At 40.6% G+C, this 23804-nt stretch overlaps 1 protein-coding gene across 1 annotated transcript in view; it reads right to left on the bottom strand.

The window, feature by feature from the left end:
* Positions 1 to 23804, bottom strand: part of PARD3B (par-3 family cell polarity regulator beta) — a 994526-nt gene that overhangs the window by 661791 nt on the left and 308931 nt on the right. Inside the window, exon 3 of the mRNA XM_038749054.1 lies at positions 7354 to 7516. Coding sequence (XP_038604982.1) covers positions 7354 to 7516 — 163 coding nt within the window. The remainder of the gene's footprint in view (positions 1 to 7353; positions 7517 to 23804) is intronic.

The following is a 23804-nucleotide window of genomic DNA, read 5'->3' as shown; positions in this document are numbered from 1 at the left end:
TTGTACATATTTATTCTATTTATTTTATTTTGTTAATATGTTTTGTTTTGTTGTCTGTCTCCCCCTTCTAGACTGTGAGCCTGCTTTTGGGGAGGGACCATCTCTATATGTTGCCAACTTGTACTTCCTAAGCGCTTAGTACAGTGCTCTGCACACAGTAAGCACTCAATAAATATGATTGAATGAATGAATGAATTTTAAAAAATTGATTTAATAAATGAAACTTGATTTTCTTTCACTATCCACAAGGTATTTGTAGCCTGATCCCAGATTACAAACTTAACTACTACCCTATTCAAACTGTGCATACTTTCCATTTCATTATAGCATATGCCAGTAGCATAGTATAGCAAATCACGTAGATCCTAGATCAAATCAAAATTACATTTCAGAAAAGTATTTAATGCTTTTCTGATTACTTCAGCAGTATTTAAAAACTCTCAAGCTAAGAAACAGAGTACAATTATTTAATGAACAATTTTGGAAGAGTTCTGTAAACCTTCCACTTGCTTACTTTTCTAATCTATATAAATAGTCCTATGGAAACAAGTTAAATGGGATCACCTTGGATTGATCCTATGGCTCTAAATTCATTCCTCTCCCTAATCCATTATGTTAAAATAAGGTTTCCTTGTGCCAAAAATCTGAATTGCCAAATTGTGTAGCAAAACGATGCCTTGGAATGGAGTTATTGTTGAGTGTCTGTTGGCACTTCCACTATGAACTCCATTTTTAACTCTGCTGAGTTTATTTACAGAGAATTGAACCTGGAGAGTTTTATTTTTAAGCCCAAATGTGACTTGAAGTTGATGTATAAACACGGTGGGTGAATATATTATTTCAGGGGTCGGGGAAGAGAGATGAGGTAGGAATACCAGATTTACTTATTCTTTTAGGTTTCGGTCACACACTTCCACTCTGAAAAATAGCTCATGCTATGAAAAGTACACACTCATAGTAAAACAAATACTGGAAAATTTTCCATAATATTTACATATTCTTTCTTAAATTTACATTTAATTCCAACATTGAGGGGTGTGATTTTAAAGAAGGCTTACACCACATTATTACATCTTCAATTTATATATTCATATTTTGCATATTATAGTTCTCAGCACTAACTGAAACATGGCATAAATTCAGTTCTATTCCTACGTTAGCTACCAACAATAAAATTTAAAAAATATACATAAGGTATTTTTCCATGATTTCTCTTACAGAAAATGTATTCTGTATTTCTGCTTTATCCTCTAAAAAGAGTAAAATCAGCACCTCTGGATTTTACCTTTTAACCACCAAGAATAGCCAATGAAGAGTTACCAAAAAAATCAAAGGCAAAACTTTGAAGAATGACTTTGCTTTCCATCCTTCTTCAGCTCTTTCACCCTCATTTAATTTTATTTTCACAGAATTTGACTGTTCATGGTGAAGGGGGTGGTCAGGAAAAACAAATAGAACAGTGAAATTTGTGGATAATACAAAAACTAATTTTACAACAGCATTTCAAATTTACCCACCTCCCTTTCCTTTATTAGTCAGCACTATGAACTAAAATTGCAGACGAATTTGAATTTCAGTGCCTTTCAGGCAAATGTACATGGAGCAATAATACCAATACCACTATAATCCCTTTAAATTGTAAACTCTTAGTGGCCAGGGATCATGTCTACCAACGCTATTGAATTGTAATAATAATAATGATGATGGCATTTATTAAGTACTTACTATGTGCAAAGCACTGTTCTAAGTGCTGGGGAGGCTACAAGGTGATGAGGTTGTCCCACTGGGGGCTCACAGTCTTCATCCCTATTTTACAGATGAGGGAACTGAGGCACAGAGAAGTTAAGTGACTTGCCCAAAGTGACACAGCTGACAATTAGTGGAGCCGGGATTTGAACCCATGACCACTGACTCCAAAGCCCAGGCTCTTTCCACTAAGCCACGCTGCTTCTCTGTACTTTCCCAAAAGCCTGGTATAGTGTCTTCCTCAATAAATACCATTGATAGATTAATTTTGTCTGGAGATCTTACAAAGATGGTGTGTTCACACGAGCCAGAGGGCACCCTTTTCCTGATTCATTCCCTTTATTCAGTCAAATAGGATTGACTGACTGACTTTCCTAATGTTCTCTAATGTTCACTGAAACACAGCTCTGCTGGATGACACATTTGACAAAACTGGCAGAAGGAATGATTCCCAATTAACTGCTGTAAAATGACCTGAAAATTAGCATACAACAAAATGAAAGACAAGATAAATCTGTTAAAGGCTTATAGAAGCCCAGTTAGAAACACTGAGCAACGAATCAAGCAATCAATCAACCATATTTATTGAAGGCTTACTGTGTGCAGAGCACTGAAGTAAGCAGTTGGGGGACAGTACAGTATGACACAATTGGTAAACACATTTCCTGCCCACAAGGACCTTACAGTCTAGAACAGGAGACAGATATTAATATAAATACATTACAGATATGTACATAAGTGCTATGGGGCTGAGGGTGGGGTGAATAAAGGGTACAAATCCAGGTGAAAGGATGGTGCAGAACAGAGAGGCAGCATCGGAAATGAGTCAGGGAAGGCTCCTGAGAAGAGATGTGATTTTAATGAGGCTGTGGAGGTAGAGAAAATGATTCCCTATCAGATATGAAAGGGGGGTCAATCCAGGCCAGAGACAGGACATGGGCAAAGGGTTTAAGGCGAAATAGATGAGTTTGAGGCACAGTGAGTACGTTGGTCTTAGAGGGGATAATAATAATAATAATATTAATAATAATAATAATAATAATGGTATTTGTTAAAGCACTTACTATGTGTCAAGCATTGTTCTAAGGACTGGATTAGATACATGGCAATAATGTTGGACACAGTCCCTGCCCCACATGGGGCTACCAGTCTTAATCCTCATTTTGCAGATGAGGTAACTGAGAAATTAAATGACTTGCCCAAGGTCACACAGGAGACAACCGGCAGAGCTGGGATTAGAACCCAAGTCCTTTCGACTCCCATGCTTGTGCTCTATCCACTGGGTTACCCCGTACGCTGGGTGGTAGTAGGAAACATTGAATCTTCCAACATTTCTTTAATGCCTTAGGGAGATAGCATAGACTAATGAAGACAGCTTGGGACTAGAAGTCTGGAGACTTGAGATTTAGTCTTAGCTCTGCCACTCTAACACCAACGACATTTTCATGTGCCCACGATACTCAATGGATTGTTACTCCCTCAGCAGTTGATTCATCCACAGGACTATTAATGCATAGGATCTTCATACATGTGCATGATTTATTTATTTGTATTAATATCTGTCTCCTCTCAAGGTCATTCATTCAATTCATTCAATTGTATTTATTGAGCGCTTACTGTGTGCAGAGCACTGTACTAAGCACTTGGGAAGTACAAGTTGGCAACATATAGAGACGGTCCCTACCCAACAACGGGCTCACAGTCTAGAATGGGGAGACAGACAACAACACAAAACAAGTAGACAGGTGTCAGTACCATCAGAATAAATAGAATTATAGCTGCATACACATCATTAATAAAATAAGTAGAGTAATAAATATTTACAAACATACATAAGGTCGCACCTGGAGAGTTTCCAGTACCCTGCCACTCTCTATTACGGGAGGGAAAGTCAAGCAGATCCCATTCCTAGCTTGGGCAATGGCTAGCGAGTAGAAGGCAATCTGTTACATGTCAAAACACACCCTTGCTGGGCAGCAGTGGCATGGGAGAGAGTCGAAGGCGGAGACTCAAGTTTATTGTGTGGAAGGAGGTAATGGTAAACCACTTCCGTATTTTTACCAAGAAAACTCTATGAATACACTACCAGAATGACAGCAGATGGAGAGCGAGGCGTTCTGGGAGAGATGTGCCCATGGTGTCGCTATGGGTCGGAAACAACTCGACAGCATAAGACAAGACAATTAATGTCTGTATCCCCCTCTAGACTGTAAGCTCATTGTGGACAGGGAATGTGTCTACCAACTGTTATACTGTACTCTCCAAAACCCTTAGTACAGTACTCTGCACATAGTAAGCACTCGATAGACTGATTGATTAGTAAGATGTGGATTATACCTGTTCTGCCTGTTTTAGTGGAGAGGATCATAAGAAGTAAATATCAGAAGCGCCCCAAAGGTAGAGTCTTCTGACTTTGCTCCGAGACTCACAGTACTGAGAAGGGCTTGTGCGATAAACAGGGCTTCAAATGTCCAGCCCTGATAAACGCTGTGGTTTTCACAGCCAGTGACGGAAGATTCTCTTTTTCAGGGAGAAGCAGTGTGTCCTTGTGGCTAAAGAACGGGCCTGGGAACCAGAAGGACCTGGGTTCTAATTCCGGCTCCACCACTCATCTGCTGTCTAACATTGGGCATGTTACTTCACTTCTCTGGGCCTCAGTTCCCTCAACTGTAAAATGGGGATTAATACTGTGAGCCCTATCTGGGACAGGGACTATATCCAGGGTGGTTATCCTGTGTCTATCCAGCACTTAGAACAGTGCCTGGTACATTGTAAGCACTTAACAAATACCACAATTATTACCCTTGCATTTCAGAAAATGCACAAGGCTTGAAGAACCTCCCATCTTCCCCACAACAGACAGTTTAGATTTTCCATTCTTTGGGATTTTCTGGTTGACCTGAATCAGAGGTTGAGCCAGAAAATCAAGCAATTCACAGGACTATTGCATGGATGCCATCAGGGATTGGTTGGAGATACTCCCCCATACCAAAGGAAGCTGTGGAAGGGCTGACAGTTAGCTTCCTAAAACATACACCTCTGTTTTTCTCCTTGCAATCAAAATTAAACTCCTTTGAGATTTTGACAAAATATATTTTTCTACTAATAAGAGTCAAGGGTATTACATAGTAAGAAGTCAGGGTGAAAGGTGAAAGAAATCCTAAGCAGAGAAATAACTTGTGGTTTAGACTTTCAAAGATTAAGTGCTAGTTTTTGAAAAAGATAATTGAAACAGACAGGAGTAATTTTCACCTTCTTTCTCCCTTATTGCCTTATATTGCTTGCATATCATTTGCATAATGATACAAAGATACCCATTATGCAAATCTGGATCTGGTGGTAGCACGACTGAAGTCCTGCCTTCACCTCAAACTTAACATGCCCAAACTGAACTCCTCATCCTCACACCCGAACTCTGCCCTTCTCTGACTTTCCCATCACTGTAGAGAGCACCATCATCCTTCCTGTCTCACAAGCCCCTAACCTTGGCATTACCCTTGACTCCCCATTTTCATTCATCCCACATAGTCCATCTATCACTAAATCCTGTCAGTTTAACCTTCACAACATCGCTAAAATCTGCCCTTTCCTCGCCATCCAAACTGCTACCGCATTAATCCAAGCAATTATCCTATCCCACCTTGATTAGTATATCAGCCTCTTTCCTGACTTCCTGTCTCTCCCCACTCCAGTCCATACTTCACGCTGCTGCCTGGATCATTTTTCTACAAAACGTTCAGTTCCTGACTAAGCCCTCATCTCCTTTTCCTCCATTCCCTTCTGCATTGTCCTGAGTTGCTCCCTTTATTCACCCCCACATCCCAGCCTCACAGCACTTATGCACATACCCGTAATTTATTTTTTATTATTATGACTAATAAAAATAATAATTGTGGTATTTGTTAAGCACTTACTATGTGCCAGGCACTGTACTAAGCACTGGGATGGATACAAGCAAATCAGTTGGACGTGGCCCCGTCCCACATGGGCTGCAACATCTCAATCCCCATTTTACACATAAGGTAACAGCCCAGAGAAGTGAAGTGACCTGCCCAAGGTCACACAGGAGACAAGTGGTGGAGCAAGATTAGAACCCATGACCTTATTTATATTAATGTCTGTCTCCCCCTCTAGACTTTAAAATCATTGTGGGTAAAGAATGTGTCTGTTATACTGTTGCGTTGTACTCTCCCAAGTGCTTAGTACAGGGCTCTGCAAACAATGAGCGTTCAATAAATACAACTGATTGATTGAAGTCACATCTATGTTGCATTCACCACAAGCATACACAAAACTGCCCCTGGCCAACTTCAAAAAGGACAGATCTCATTTACCTGGCTCTAGCTTAGAAATAATGAAAGAAAAAGAAAGACAACTATTTCTTAGTTGTCTATATGCCTCCTGCCTTGTCCAAACATGCCAGGGATGTGCAATATTTCAGTGGGACAGAGCTACATATATTTCATATGGGAAGAATATATACATTGCAATAATGTATAAAGCACAAGGAGTACGCTTACTCTACCTTTTTAAATACTCTTTACTTTTCAGCTTCCTTTGACATATGGACCTAGATTCCTATTTCCTGTCAAGATTTACATTGCAGCAGGTACTTTGAATTGCTGCCAAAATTTTGCATGTGCATAAAGTATTAAGAATAATCTTAGAATGAATTCTAGAAATGAACCCCTGAGACATGTTACTCAACATATATCTTTAAACTGAATGTTACATATATTCATAAGGAAATAATAAAGGATAAAGTGACACTGGTAAGCTTCCACTTGTTCGATGAGGGTTAAAATTTCAGTGAAACCATTAAAACTAGGCATTTTCTTTTTCTCTTTCTATTCAAAATCAAATCTCCTAAACAAACTTAACCAGAAGGAAACTCCAGAATAAAATCCCCAGTATTCTGGTTTGAACATGTCATAATAAAGTAATTCAAAACTAAAATTTGAAAACTCTTTGGAAAGTTTTCAACCTAGCTAGGCAAAGAGAAATTTAAAAAAATGGAGTCTTTTTTCTCTGCTTTGTGTTCCTTAAAGGTTCAAATGCATATTTTTCAGGACAGAGGTGAATATTTCCCAATGCCATTAATTTACTGGACTACTGACAAACAGGACTGCAGTTCAAGGCACAGCATCCCATATAATCTTAATACTTGGAAGCAGAGTGGTTTAGTGGATGGAACACAGGCCTAGGGGTCAGAGGACCTGGATTCTAATCCCAGCTCTGCCACTTGTCTTCTGTGTGACCCTGGGAAAGTCACTTATGCCTCAGTTCCTGCAAATGCAAAATGTGGAGTCTATGCTTGTTCTCCTTCCTCCTTAAACTGTGAGTCCCACTTGGGACTTGCTGATTTTGTGTCTACCCCTGCACATAGCACATACGAGGAGCCCAAAGACCGCAGTTCTTATTGTTATTCTTATGCTTATCAAAACATTATCACAAAAGCTATTCAACTGATGTTTCAAAAACATCAAAATGAAGGCGGAAAATATGGAAACAAGCTACTAAGATGAAGGTAGAGGTAAGAAAATATAATCATCCGGGTGCGACATTGTGTTTATCACCTCTAGATATCACTGGGCGACAGGCACATACCTAATTTCAGAGCAGAAGGTGTGACTTCGATTTCTCCCCCAATTGGTTGAAAGGCAGAGAGCTGGGTAGCCACTTCTGTCTCCGAAGTGTCTGGGCTGGGTCGATCTCCTCCAGAGCTGTCAATTTTATGCATTGGCTCTTGTTCATCAAACACTGCGATCAGCTGTAAGCAAATGAACAACAAAGTTTGCTTTTATGAAATAAGAATCTTATATTGGCCCTGATTAGTTGTAGGATTATACTTTTCTTTGAAAATGTGAAGATACTCTTTATAATATCATAAAAATGCCCTTTAGTTACGACTTCAACCCTGTCATCACAAGTGTTTGTGTGTGTGTGATGTGAAAAGAAGGAGCAGGGATGGAAAGGTGATGGAGTCACAAATTATAATCTGAAAACAGGAAGGAAGCTCTCTCCTGAGGCTCCAGGGAATTATATTGTTGGGGCTGATGTGAGGTAGGTAACAGTTGTGTTTGAGAGGTTAAGCCTGGCAGAAGGGCACATTTAAATGACATGTTTTGTATTGGAGAGCTACCACACAAAGCTCAAGTTTTAATAAAAGAGAAAAGTTTTCTCCCAGTATAACAGGGAATGTGGATGTTCATTAGGTCTTTTTTCCTTTCATTTTTTTGCCCTCTTGTCTTCTCAGATTAAGGTTTAATTTTGCAAGGCAAAAAGTCCAAGGGAGAACAGGTGAGACCTCTGCAATCAGTAGGACTTTATCTGATTTTACATTTCACACTATGGAATGTGTAAGGTTATGTTGAACCCCATTTTTGTACATCCCTTTTGATGAGTGGGGTGATCTTCTCCACCTGACCTGAAAATGAGTGGCTCAGTGGAAAGAGCATGAGCTTGGGAGTCAGAGGTCATGGGTTCTAATCCCGGCTCCACCATTTGTCTGCTGTGTGACCTTGGGCAAGTCATTTAACTTCTCTTTGCCTCAGTTACCTCATCTACTAAATGGGGAAGAAGACGGTGAGCCCCACGTGAGACAACCTGATCACCTTGTATCCCCCCCAGAGCTTAGAACAGTGCTTCGCACATAATAAGTGCTTAGCAAATGTCATCATCATTATTTTTATTATTAGGCTTGTGGGGGCATTGTTATGACCTCTTCCATTACCCCAACAGAGTATATAGGTGTGCAGTACACCTTCATGTTTGCTTGTGAACCTTAAGCTCTACATGTTTTTCTCGGAAGCTCTGACTGATAGTTTTTGAGGTTGAACATATTTTTTGTCACAAAAAACCTAAATGTTGACAATGTCTAAATGAGTAAAAATTAAAAATTAAAACTTTAAAATAAGACAATCTCCACCCAAGGAAGGATGACAAAAATGATCACAGAGTTGGTAAACTATTATTCCTTAGCTTTAAGGGGAAGGCGGCTGACCAGTTATTCTCAAGGTCCACTAAAAAACAATAATCTTCAATCAAGGCAGAAAAGACTTCTGGGTGGAAATAGGGAAGAAATAGGGAAGACACTCCTGATTCCTGGGCAGACAAAAGACTAGAATGAGTTTTTGAAGAAGATTGAGGAGTTTCCTCCTTGGAGGAAATGAAAAAAAAACCAACATGCATCGGTCCCAAATAGTTTTTCATTTTCACCTATCAATTAATGGTACGTGTTGAATGCTTATTGTGTGCAGAGCACTATACCAAGTACATGGGGGAGTTCACTGGAAACAAAAAGATAGTCTTCTGTATAAACATATTCAGAACGATCTGTTTATAATTCCAACAATTAGCTAAAACCACCTAGAGGAAGAGAAGGCTTGTATGTTCACTTTGGCAAACAGATCCTTTTCACATTAAATTATGAGCTAAACAAGTATAATTTCAATCTAAGTCAATCTATTATAGGCTGAGACACTGTAAAACCAAAGAGGTACCTTAATACCTTAATGAAAATATTTTGATAACGAGATTTTATATCTTTATTCACCTCCTAAATGAAGCAAACACTTATTTTGAAAAACATTTGTTCAGAAGAGATACTCAAAGAACCATTTACCAGGTATCTTGTTGGCAACATTAGTAACACAAATGCATTACTAATCAATCAAAACATCATAAATACCAACTTCAGGCTTTCAAATGGAATGAATACAATTAGGGATATGCAAATTGGCTATTCAGAAATAATTTTCATAATTGACTGTTCATTTCTGGTATGGATAATTCTTTAATTTGAAAATCCAGCAACCTATTCTCCACAGGCAGGAAGTAAGGCTTCCATTTTTTTTTCTTTTAATTCTTGAGATATATGTTTTCTCCTTTATAGTTGCTGTTAAAGATAAAGTGCTTCTGAGATAAAACTTTAATAGTTTATTTTTATAGTAGACTAATTCCTTGATTACTAATCGGTACAGGCCATCCTATTAATCTACCAACAAAACCAGTTTGCTATCTTTCTTTAAAAATTTCAAATTTTAAAATCAAGAAACAAATGGAGTGGAAGTTACTGCATCTGTCACTAAATGTGTCTAATGGTATTTCAGCATCAGAATTCAACCTTGTAGATAGCCTACACAAAACAGGCTCCTGAACATTGGCTTCAAAACTTTCCCTTAGAGTCTATCCTCTTTAAGTGAGATTTTTCTTCACCCACTACATCCTAGTTTTGTTTTTTTTTAATAGAATTAAGAGCTTACTATGTTCCGGGCACTTGACACATATACGCTAATAGGGTTGGGCATTATCTATGTTTCACATGCGGCTCACAGTCTTAATCCCCAATTTATAGATGGTCTAACTGAGGCACAGAGAAGTGACTTGCCCAATGTCACACGGCAGGGGTGAGATTAGAACCCAGGTCCTTCTGACCCCCAGGCCTGTGTTCTATCCACTGCACCATGCTGATTTTCACTCTCTTCTCCATCAGAGTTAATCTTCATCCTGTACTTTACTTTCATCTTTCTCATTTCAGATCTCCTGCTCACAACCTCCCTATTACAAGAAACTCCCACCCTTAAAAGTCCATCTTCCATAGCTTTCTCACCTTCAAGGCCTTCCTGAAAACCCATTTCCTCCAGGAAACATTCCCCAACAAATTTCCACTGCTCATGGTCAAATCATCCAAACAGTAACCATTAGTTCCCTGGGCATATAATATCAATTTACATGCTCCACCTCTGTTAACCGATTACTTTTTCCAGAGTTTTGTCACTACTAGGTGTATCTACTTTTCTTTATGCTCCCAGTGGACTCTAAATATGTATAATCAGCCGCTCTCAACTGTTAGATTGCAAGCTCCTTGACAGCATATCTGTGTCTTTTACATTCATTGAACTCTCCAAAGCACTCAATACTCTGCACTGCTCACACTAAGCATTCAAATACTGTGAATGAATAATGACAATATATCCCTCTAGGATACAAGCTCACTGTGGGCAGGGAACGTACCTACCAACTCTGTTATACTGTACTCTCCCAAGAGCTTGGTACGATGCTCTGCATACAGTAAGCGCTCAACAAATACCACTGATTGATCAATCAGTGTATTAAACAGGTAATAGATTATTCAATTGCATTTAAACATTTATGATGCTGTGCTTGTAATAGGAGGGAAGTGTAATTTCCCCCTCCCTCTGCATAAGGGTTTATATGGAAGCTCCCAAATGTTTTTATAAGCCTGTACAGTTATCTAATAAATTTACCTCCAAGCATGCAACCGTTTACCATTTATGTGGGCAGGACACGAGCCCGTGTTTCAGTAAGAACACTTCCCAATTCTGCAATAAGGTTCTACTCAAACGTTTAATGAAATCACACAGTTTGGGAGAAATGATGGTAGGAAATAAAGATGCTTGTTAAAACTAAAGTTGAAAGCAAATATATTCATTTTCTTATGCTAATTAGTTTGAATCGCTCATAAAAAAGGCTGTGTAAGTTCAACTTTACAGGTTTGCATGAGACAAAAATTCAGTAAATGTATGCAAATCGCCAATGCATTCTTTTATTATAATTAAGTGTCATCAAGTCATTTCAGATTCATACCGACTCCATGGATATACTTCCTCCAAAACGTCCTGTCCTCTGCCATAATCCACAACTTTTCTAATGGTTCTTCCATTATCGTTGTTATGGTCTCTATCCATCTAGCTGCTGGTCTGTCTCACGTTTTCCCAGGACTTTTCCTAGCATTAGTGTATTCTCCAGAGAATTAGTCCTCCTGATTATGTGTCCAAAATATTCTAATCTAAGTCAAGTCATTTGGCCTTCTAAAGACCACTTTTGTCTAATTTGCTCTACAATACTTTCGTTTGTCTTTCGGGCAGTCCATGGTATTCACAAAAGCCTTCTCCAACATCACATTTCAAAAGAATCAATGTTCTTTCTATCCTGTTTTTTCACTGTCCAGCTTTCAGATCCATACATTGTCACTGGAAACAACACAGAGTTGACAATTTGTATTTTGGGGGCAATAGTTACATCAGCACTTTTCATGACTTTTTTCAGGCTTTTCAAAGCAAGTCTTTCTAACATTAATCTTTGGTGTATTTCTTGGCTACTATTTCCTTTATTACTGATTATCGATCCCAGGAGAGAAAAATTGTCTAGGGCATTCTAGCTGAACATTAACACCTAGAGTTACTTGACAGCTGAATAACGTTCCCTGTGAGCATGCTGGAGCCAACATGTGTTGGTCAAGATAAGTGTGCTCTGCGCACAGTAAGCGCTCAATAAATACGATTGAATGAATGAATATAGGTATCTTCCTCCCCTGCCCCTCCCCAGACCCCCCCTTCTCACCCCTCCCCTTGCCATTATTGGTTCTTACAAGCTCAATGGGGCTTTCGAGTCACAACCAACCACACCTTATGTGTCACCCTCCCTCCTCCTTCAGTGACTCCCTTCCCCTCCATATATGCCAGACCACCGGTCTCCCCACCTTCAAACACTTATTGAGGACACATCTCTGCCAAGAGCCCTTCCCCGATTAATCCCTCTTTTCCCCGACTTGCTCTCCCTTCTGTATTGTCTATGCACAAGGCTCTGTGACCTGTATATGTTTGGTATTCATCCCAGCCTCTGCCCCACAGCACTCATTTACATATCTATAAATTATATGTTATAAATTCTTTATTTATATGAGTATCTGTCCACACTTCTAAACTTTAAGCTCATTTATAGGCAGAGCACTTTACTAAGCGCTTGGGAGAGTACACTGTAACAGTATGGCCCATTGTTGGGAAGGGACCGTCTCTATATGTTGCCGGCTTGTATTTCCCAAGTGCTTAGTACACTGCTCTGCATACAGTAAGCGCTCAATAAATACAATTGAATGAATGAATGAATAACAGACACATTCCCTGCCCACAACAAGCTTACAGTTTAGAGGGGGATTTCATTCTCAGTTTCTTTTCATGGGCTCTTCCTCTGTCTCCTAACCCCTAACCATGGGGGTCCCTCAAGGTTCTGCTCTGGGTCCCCTTCTATTCTCCATTTACGCCCACTCCCTTGGAGAGCTCATTCACTACACCTCTACATGGACGATACCCAAATCTACACTTCCAGCCCTGATCTCTCTCTCTCTCTCTCTCTCTCTCTCTCTCTGTCTCTCTCTCTCTCTCCCTCCCTCCCTCCCTCCCTCCTTCCCTCTTTCAAGACATCTCTATTGGATGTTCTCCCTTCACCTCAAATTTAACGTGTCCAAAACAGAGTTCCGTATCTTCCCACACAAACACTTTCCTCCCCCTGACTTTCCCAATAATGTAGATGGCACCACCACCCTTCCTGTCTCAAAATCCCATAACCTTAAGAGAAGCAGCATGGCTCAATGGAAAGAGCACAGGCTGAGTCAGAGGTCACGGGTTCTAATCCTGACTCTGCTACATGTCTGCTGTGTGACCATGGGCAAGTCACTTTACTTCTCTGAGCCTCAGTTACCTCATCTGTAAAATGGGGATTAAGACTGTGAGCCCCATGTGAGACAACCTTATCACCTTGTATCCCCCCAGCACTTAGAACAGTGCTTTGTACATAGTAAGCACTTAACAAATGCCATTATTATTATTATTATTATTATTATTATTATTATTATTATTATTATTATCATCCTTGAGTCCTTTCTGTCATTCAACCCAAATATTCAATCCATTACCAAATCCTTATGGTCCCACCTTCGCAAAATCACTAAAATTGCCCTTTCCTCTCCATCCAAACTGCTACCTCATTAATACAACACTCTTCCTATCCCACTTGGATTACTGCATCAGTCTCCTTGCTGACCTCCAAGCCTCTTGTCACTCCCCACTCCAGTCCTTACTTCACTCTTCTGCCTGGATCATTTTTCTATGAAAACATTCAGGACAGATCACCCCGTTCCTCAAAAACTCCAGTGGTTGCCTATCCACCTCTGCATCACACAAAAACTACTCACCATTAACTTTAAAACACTCTACCACCTTGCCCACCTCCTACCTTACTTGCTTCTCTCCTTCTACAACCCAGCCTGCACACTTCACGCCTCTAGTGCTAACCTTCTCACTGTGCCTCAAGCTCCTTGTCTCACCACCAACCCCTCTGGCCCAGAACGCCCTTCCTCCCCAAATCTGATAGACAATTCCTCTCCCCACTTTCAAGCCTTTCTGAAGGCACAGCTCCTCCAAGAAGTCTTCCCAGACTAAGCCCCATTTTTCCTCATCTCCCACTCCCTTCTGCATCACCCTGACTTGCTCCCTTTTCTCCTCCCTCTCCCCACCCCACAGCACTTATGCCTACATCTCATTCATTCAGTTGTATTTATTGAGTGCTTACTATGTGCACAGCACTGTACTAAGTGCTCGGAAAGTACAATTCAGCAAGAGAGACAACCCCTACCCACTACAGGCAAACATTGGTAATTTTTATTTATTTGTACCGATGTCTGTCTCCACTGCTCTAAAATGTAAGAACATTGTGGACTGCGAATGTGACTGCTTATTGTTGTATTATACTCTCCCAAGAGCTAGTACAATGCTCTGCACACAGTAAGTGCTCAATAAATATGACCGAGTCAATGAAAGTTATTCCAGAATTTTCATTCCTAGACCTCTTTTCACAACAGGAAGGGCTGAACTGACCTGGCTAATGATGATCCATCTGTGCATTAATTAGTAGCATACCAACAGAACATCAAATCCATTCAAATAAAGATTTTAATCATCCTAAAAATATAATTAGGGAGGCTCTTTCCCTTGCATAATAAACTTTTTTCACCGATCCCTTGGCCTCAGCTGCACAATTGGAACATCCTGATAATGGGGTGAGGAGAGAGATCTAAATGGACTAGAAGGTGAGGCAAGAGGGGCTTGTTTCTTGAGCCACTAATTTCTGCAATCCATGTAATAATAATAATAATAATAATAATAGTGATAATAATAATAATAATAATAGTATTTCTTAAGCACTTACTATGTGCCAAGCACTGTTCTAAGGGCTGGGGTAGATACAAGGTAATCAGGTTGTCCTCTGTGGGGCTCACCATCTCAGTCCCCATTTTACAGATGAGGTAACTGAGGCACAGAGAAATTAAGTGACTTGCCCAAAGCCAAACAGCTGACAAGTGTAAGAGCCAGGATTCAAATCCATGATCTCTGACTCTCAAGCCTGGGCTCTTTCCACTAAGCCATGCTGCTTTTCTGTAGTCTTGCCTAAGTAGCTTGGTCTTACATATTGAGTCCAGTTCTCTCTATGTATCAACTGAAGGTGGCTGGAATCCCAAGTCTCAGCCTCTGGAATGTCAATAATAATAACAATACTAATAATCATGATAATAGTGAAATTTCTTCAGGGTATACCATGTGCCAAGAACTGTGCGAAATTCTGGGGTAGATACAAGATCATCAGATCAGTCACAGTCCCTGTCCCACATGGGGCTCACAGTACAAAATGGGAGGAAGAACAGTATACTTTTCACAAATACTCATGAGTGCCCTGTTTTCCTGTAACGCCACTTGACTTCCTCTTTATACACTGAAAACTACTGGAAAGAACCAGGGCCTCAGAGTGCTAGGACCTGGGTTCTAATCCTGACTCCACCACTTGCTGGCTGCATGATTGTGGGCAAGTCGTTTCACTTCTCTGTACCTCAGATCCTTCAACTGTAAAATGGGGATTCAATAACCATTCTCCCTTCCACTTAGACTGTGAGCCCCATGCAGAACGGGGGCTATGTCTAACCTGATTATCTTGTTTGATAATCTGATTATCTGATTATTACCCCAGTGCTGAGTAGTATGCTTCACAAATACCAACACTTCCCCCCACTCCCCGCCCCAATACTGCCCCTCTGCCATGGACTAATTCCACTAATTTCTGGAAAGTCACTATATGCACAGTAGTAGCTTCCTTCTAATCCATATGGACTGCAATAGTAACATCTCAGGGATGAAATCGAAACAAAGGGTGCATTTTGATTTAATGGGGGGACAATGAGGGGAATATAAATACATACTTTTCATTCAATCCAGCTTAAAATCAAACACACACACACACCAACAACAACAACCACAAAAACCCCCAAACAATCAGGAGAATCAGAACACTGAACAGAAATTTTCTATAAAACAGGGATATGCCGTAGTTGTCTATGCTTCCCTCACCACTAACAAGGCATTCTTTATAATATTAGTACCCCCACAATCATGCTTATGAATTGTCACATTTCACTACTAGCACATGTATGCAGAGGGAGTGTCCATTCAGACAAACGGTGACCCCATCATTAATAGTTAAGGAGTTATAAAGAAGTAAGTAACTGAAAGAAAATGTTAATTACAACTCACTTGAGGAGTTGAGCAGCCAGGTCCTACCTGAGATTGCTACGTTAATTTTTTAATCTAGTGTTTGGAACAGTGTCATCCATGACAGGCAAGTCAGAATCCAAATGATGTACGCAAAGCAATACCTCCTCATCCATCAATTAGATTTGCACACTGACCTTTCAGGGGTATATCTGCCAATTGTTGAGCTGTCATGAAATGGTAGAGCTGGTAGGACATCATTTGACCTGTCATGTAGTCAATCAACTAGTGCTAAGGCCAATTTGCTAAATTTGCCGGTGCCAAGGAGCTTGTGATAGCCTGTTCTCTGACCAGTTGGATGAGATATAACACCAATTAATCACCAATTAATTTCCAGGGAGTTGGAAGAGGGTGACCTTCTCCACAATTGAAGTTCAATCAGTTCTCTAACTCCACTCTGGCCTTAAGGACTCTGAGTCTAAAACTGCAAGGCCTTGTTAGGGACTTGTGAAGCGGTTCAAGCCTCTGTAACGTTGCCAGGGTAAGGCGTTCCAGAGGGGTACACCAGAAATACCTCTCACAGATTGGCACAGGCCACTTTTCAGTCAAAATATCCTGCCTTACCTTTGGAAAATGGACTTGTTTACATTTCACCTTTAAAATGCTTAGCTCTGAGAGTTCTAAACAACACATTCTCTTTTGGAAATCTTTGACAATACAGTAAAATCTCTGAATTTACCAATTTGCTCGTTGAATCATTCTCTTCATAATGGAGGTTTTGACACCGTTCTAACACAGATTTTTCCTCAGAACCATCATTTCTTTTCTAATTGTAAGTTTTCTTTGTTTTTTCAAAATAGTTTACTCTATTTTCAGCAATGGATGGCAAATTAAAATATCCTTCTAAAATCACATGAAATAAGTGTGCATGTTTCCCATATCTGCTTTTTAAACCATGTTTGTTTACATAAAACTGAGAAGTTCACCATGGATTTCAATCATTAGTGAAAACTAACATGACAACAATTAACACTGCAACAATACTACATCTAATTCTGAAGTATTTTGTTCTGTGTTACTGTCGCCCAGAATTAATGTCCACAAGCCAAGTTGTGACCCTAGTGGGTCAGGCACATTTACTCTTTTAACAATTTCAAAACCACTTTCTAAATAATGATATATTCAAGACTAGAGTGACTAACCCCTCTCAGGGTCATACCTGGAGAGTTACCAGTACTCTACCAGTCTCAGCTATGGAAGGGAGAGTCAAGCAGAGGCCTGTCGATTCAATTTCTAGCTTGGGTAGTGGGTAGCGAGTGGAAGGAAATCTGCTACAAAACTCACGCATGCTGGGCAGCAGTGGCATGGGAGAGAGTTGAGCGTAAACTCAAGTTTACTATGAGAAAGGAGGCAATGGAAAACTACTTCCATATTTTTACCAAGAAAACTCTTTGGGTACATTACCAGAACGATTGCAGATGCAGAGTGGGGCGTTCAGGGAAGATGTGTCCATGGTGTTGCTATGGGTCAGAAATGACTCGACGGCATAAGACATGAGCGGCTACCAATCAGCAACCTGACACTCCTTCTAGTCACTTGCTACTTGTCTTAGACCCATTTTTCCAATTACCAGCAGGGACTTTTGGGAAATACCAGTCCGGAAATGGATGAATACTTACTCATGGTTTCTCCCACCCTGCCAGTTCTAAAGTTCTACTTTACTGAGTAATTTTGTGGTAATAAATCTGGAGGAACAATGTCTGCTCTTCCAGGACGGGGACTGTGTCTTCTAGACGGTAAGCTCATTATGGACAGGAAACGGCTTAACCACTATTCAGTACTGTACTCTCCCAAGTGCTTAATATGGTGCTCTGCACACGGGAAGTGCTCTCTAAATGTCACTGATTGACTTTATTTTTATGTACTCCCAAGCATCTTGTACAGTGCTTTACACTCAGCAGGCAATCATTAAGTATTGATGAAGATGAGGCAATGGTATATTTAAGGACTGCAATCAGTTCTTCAACAATGTGTGTTATAATGAGGAGTTTTGGATAGAATGCTTTTGGAGAACTGCGGAAGTTTGTCCGGCTATATATGTTTGCCTAGACAGAATGTGATGTGACGTCGGAAGAAAGGTTGTGCACACATGTGCACCAATCAAGACGTAAATACTACATACAAGACAATTTCTTCTTAAAGACAGGTTCATCAGGAACATAATCACCGTGTTACAGGGGAGCTGATTTTAAGCCTACCTCAACTAGCCCTGACGGCCATATCTTGGATGAGGTAGGCAAGTGTCTAGCCTTCATGAGTGGCCAAATCATAGCTCTTGCTAGTGTGACTCGTTAGGATGGAAGTTCTGTTCAGGGAGTGCATATCAGAGTGGTAATGGACTGATTTGGAGACAAGATACAGGTATTTGAAATCTCTTATCTTCTTTCCTCCTTTGTTTGGTCTCAGGATATTTGACAGTCTGGCTACATTAGATAAAGGTGGCTGCTCTGATATCTAAATGCTATGCTCTGCAGCTATCTGAAAACCTAATTTGTTTCTCTTTCCAATGATGTCATTGATGTGGCACTACTTTTTGCACGTGAGCAATTTGGAACTGGTAAGCAAAAGTGAATTAAAATGGTATCTGTTAAGCACTTACTATATGTCAGGCACTGTACTAAGCGCTGGGATAGATGCAAGCTAATCAGGTTGGACACTGCCCCTGACCTACATAATAATAATAATAATAATAATAATAATAATAATAATAATGGCATTTATTAAGTGCTTACTATGTGCAAAGCACTGTTCTAAGTGCTGGGGAGGTTACAAGGAGATCAGGTTGTCCCACGGGGGCTCACCATCTTAATCCCATTTTACAGACGAGGTAACTGAGGCCCAGAGAAGTTAAGTGACTTGGCCAAAGTCACACAGCTGACAATTGAAGGAGCCGGGATTTGAACCCATAACCTCTGACTCCAAAGCCCGTGCTCTTTCCACTGAGCCGCGCTGCTTCTCCGACATAGGGCTCGCAGTCTTAATCCCCATTTTACCGATGAGGGAACCAAGGCAGAGAAAGTGAAGTGACTTGTCCAAGGTCACACAGCAGACAAGGGGCAGAGCTGGGATTAGAACCCAGGTCCTTTTGACTTCCAGACCAATGCTGTAGCCAGTAGGTCACTACTTCTTCTAGGGAGTGCAAGCTGGCTGTACACTTAACACCTCTGAACCACTGATAGCAGGTGGTTTCTTTAAGAGAAGCAGTGTAGCCTAATGAAAACAGTGTGAGCTGGAGCAGTCAGAGGACCCGGGTTCTAATCCTGCCTCTGGCACCTACCTGCCCTGTGACCCCTCTAGACTGTAAGCTCACTGGGGCAGGGAATATACCTTGTATATTGTTATAGTGTACTCTCCTAAACAGTTAGTACAGTATAGTACAGGGGAAGCAGCGTGGCTCAGTGGAAAGAGCCCGGGCTTTGGAGTCAGACGTCAGGGGTTCAAATCCCAGTTCTGCTGCCTGTCAGCTGTGTGACTTTGGGCAAGTCACTTAACTTCTCTGGGCCTCAGTTACCTCATCTGTAAAATGGGGATTAAGACTGTGAGCCCCCCCGTGGAACAACCTGATCACCTTGTAACCTCCCCAGTGCTTAGAACAGTGCTTTACACATAGTAAGCGCTTAATAAATGCCATTATTATTATTATTATTATTATTCTGCACACAGTAAGTGCTCAGTAAATACTGACTGACTGTGACCTTGGGCTAGTCACTTAAGATCTCTGTGCCTCAGTTTCCTAATCTGTTCTCTTCCTCCTGCTTAGACTGGGAGGACCGTGTGGAACAGGAACTCTCTCTGACCTAATTATCTTGTCACTCTCCTTAGTGGCAAGAGCACGGGCTTGGGAATCAGAGGTCGTGGGTTCTAATCCCGACTCCGCCACTTATCAGCTGTGTCACTTTGGGCAAGTCACTTCACTTCTCTGTGCTTCAGTTCTCTCATCTGTAAAATGGGGATTAAGACTGTGAGCCCCACATGGGACAACCTGGCAACCTTGTCTCTATCCCGGCACTTAGAACAATGCTTGGCACATAGTAAGTGCTTAACAAATACCTTCATGATTATTAAAACAGTCCTTGCCACATACTAAGTGTTTAACAAATACCACAACTGTCATTTAACAGATTGATTCTACCCATTCTTCTTAATAATGTTGGTATGTGTTCAGTGCTTACTATGTGCCAGGCACTGTTCTAAGCACTGGGGTAGATACAAGGTAATCAATTTGTCCCACGTGGGGCTTACTGTCTTCATCCCCATTTTATAGATGAGGTCACTGAGGCACAGAGAAGTTAAGTGACTTGCCGAAGGTCACACAGCTGGCAAGTGGCAGAGGCGGAATTAGAACCCACGACCCCTGACTCCCAAGGCCGTGATCTTGCCACTAAGCCACGCTGCTTCTCTAGTTAGAGAGCCCCACAGGGCTTCTTAGTTCTAGTCCACAGGGTATGCACACACACGCCTTCAAACACAACCACATCATGCATTCCCAGACAGTGAACAACCACTCAGGTGCCGTCTCAATAAATGCAAATTAATTTACAAATCTTTTTTTTTTCCAATTGCATCATGTCTTTCCCTTTCCTTCTATTCTCTCTTCAGCTCATCTCCCTGCTATACTCCCTTTTGGGGGAAATTTTAACGATGTTTTGTGGTAAGGTCCAACAGTGACTGGAATATCATCAGATGATCATGTTCCACATTTTTTCTTGTGATCAGAGGGATTGTTTCAATATGTGACAAATTTCCGAAAATGAAAGACTCCTGAAAAACCTACGTTAAAAGCCCACAAGCTTACTCATTCATCAAAAAATAAGTGATTTATCTTTGAAAAATATTAGATATTGTAATTGTGCTTTTTTCATGAGCCTCTAGAAGCTCCTGCATATTTATAAGACAATGATGAAAACTAAAGTTCTCAATGTTCACGAGTATAATCCACAGTGTTTTCCTGAAAATGCAATTTATTACTTTGAAGTATACGCAGGCATATGCTAGGGATTTGCAGACTGAGGAGGAAGCATGAGAATTGGTTTATCTCATTTGTGCATGATAGCTGAAATCTGTGAAAGTAATAGCTAACTTACGAGCCTGCTAGTCTTTCAGTATGGAGGAAAATGTTCACATGTTCTAGTTATTTTATGATCCTGATTAAAACCCTGAGATGGTGTCAGAAACTATTGAAGGAAAACTATTTTGAAAGTTTAGAGTGGCATAAAATTAACCCACAGAGCCAAGTGCTATTTAGTTACCAACAGACGATTATATTAAAATATAATTTTGAAGTGTTTCACTATCTTCCCAAGGTGATAATGTGTTTTTATCTCCTTGTGAAAATGTTTAAACTTCACAGTTCTGTTTAGATGTATACCATGTCCATTAAGGCTTGCGATAACTCATTCGCTTTGACATCAGAATATTTTATCATTTAATTTTGTTTTCATTCATTCATTCATTCAATCATTTATTGAGAGCTTGGGAGCACTGTACTAAGCGCTTGGGAAGTACAAGTTGGCAACATATAGAGACGGACCCTACCCAACAACGGGCTCACAGTCTATAAGGGGAAGACAGACAACAAAACCAAACATGTGGACAGGTGTCAAGTGGTCGGAACAAGTAGAATTAAAGCTAAATGGACATCATTAACAAAATAAATAGAATAGTAAATATGTACAAGTAAAATAGAGTAGTAAATCTGTACAAACATATATATATATATATCATCAATCATCATCAATCGTATTTATTGAGCGCTTACTATGTGCAGAGCACTGTACTAAGTGCTTGGGAAGTACAAATTGGCAACATATAGAGACAGTCCCTACCCAACAGTGGGCTCACAGTCTAAAAGGGGGAGAGAGAGAACAAAACCAAACATACTAACAAAATATAATAGAATAGATATGTACAAATAAATTAAATAAATAAATAGAGTAAAAAAATATGTACAAACATATATACATATATACAGGTGCTGTGGGGAAGGGAGGGAGGTAAGATGGGGGTAAGATGGAGGTAAGAATTATGGCTATCTACACATCACTAATAAAATACATTGGCAGCAACAAGTGGCAAGAGCGGTTTTCTAAGCCCACCCGTCGAGGGTCTCCTGATTCCAATCGATGGCCCATGCCCGGCCCGTGGGCCCCAATTTGGGCCTAGACCGCCCTGCCCCGAATCGGGTGCCATTGTCGCCCGGGCAGCACCAAACCCCGAAAATGGGGCTGGCTCCGAACCCGAAAGGGTTCCCTCTTCCCTTGAAGAAGGGTGCGAGGCAAGGATGAGTGGCGATGGCGGCGATGTCAGCCGATTGCCCCGCAGCCCCCCCAACGCGGCACCGCCCGCCATGACACCACATACTATATATATACAATATATATACAATATAATATATATATATATACAATATATATATATACAATATATATAGTATATACAAACATATATATATATGTTTGTACAGATTTACTACTCTATTTAGTATATATATATATATGCTGTGGGGAAGAGATGGGATGGCCAGGATACAAAACCAAACATGTGGACAGGTGTCAAGTGGTCAGAACAAGTAGAATTACAGCTAAATGCACATCATTAACAAAATAAATAGAATAGTAAATATGTACAAGTAAAATAAATAGAGTAGTAAATCTGTACAAACATATATATATATATGTTTGTACAGATTTACTACTCTATTTAGTATATATATATATATATATATATATATATATATATATATATATATATATATATATATATATATACTGTGGGGAAGAGATGGGATGGCCAGGATACAGGGGCAACTGAGGGGCCTGAGGTCTGAGGAAGGGTGGGATGGGGAGACCCCAGATGGGTGTGTGGGGATAAGGGCATGATGATGGAGAGGGTGGGTTGGTGTGGGGTCAGTGCAGGGCTCTGTCCCAAGAGCCAGACAATAAAACTTTCCCTTCTTCCCTCCCCGCTTCCATCGGTCACCGGCCCCCCCCCCCCGACACACACACTAACCTCCTCAGCAGCAGAACTTTCTCCCCATCTCCAGGGTGAGGATGGACTCCCCTTGACCTCCCCATTGTCAATTTCCAATTGTGAGACCAGCAATGAAACAAGGATGGGTGAGGATAGGAAAGGAGGAATTCTCATCATCCTGAAGGTTGCCACAAGGGGATCCTTATCTGAATTCAACTTGATTTTCCCATAGATAAGTCTATTTCGGGAACTAGGAGGTATAAGAAGACTGTAGCATGCAGCAGGCAGCCTTAAAAAGGCTCAGTGAAAAGAGCATGGGCTTTGGAGTCAGAGGTCATGGGTTCAAATCTTGACTCCGCCAATTGTCAGCTGTGTGACTTTGGGCAAGTCACTTAACTTCACTGTGCCTCAGTTACCTCATCTGTAAAATGGGGACTAAGACTGTAAGCTCCCTGTGGGACTACCTGATCACCTTGTAACCTCCCCAGTGCTTAGAACTGTGCTTTGCACATAGTAAGTGCTTAATAAGTGCCATCATTATTATTATTATTATTATTATTAAAAAATCACATTTTAAGGAAAACAAAGGTTATAATATGAGCAACTTGACCTCATGCATACATACAACCATTTACATTTCTTTTGACATGACTTCCCAGGCTACTTCGATTGACACACGTCAGGAATATA

The sequence above is a fragment of the Tachyglossus aculeatus genome, chromosome 7 (assembly GCF_015852505.1).
Source record: "Tachyglossus aculeatus isolate mTacAcu1 chromosome 7, mTacAcu1.pri, whole genome shotgun sequence".
NCBI classification, from domain to species: domain Eukaryota; kingdom Metazoa; phylum Chordata; class Mammalia; order Monotremata; family Tachyglossidae; genus Tachyglossus; species Tachyglossus aculeatus.
The sequence above is the reverse complement of the archived record's forward strand: the minus strand, read 5'-3'. Positions and strand labels throughout refer to the sequence as shown.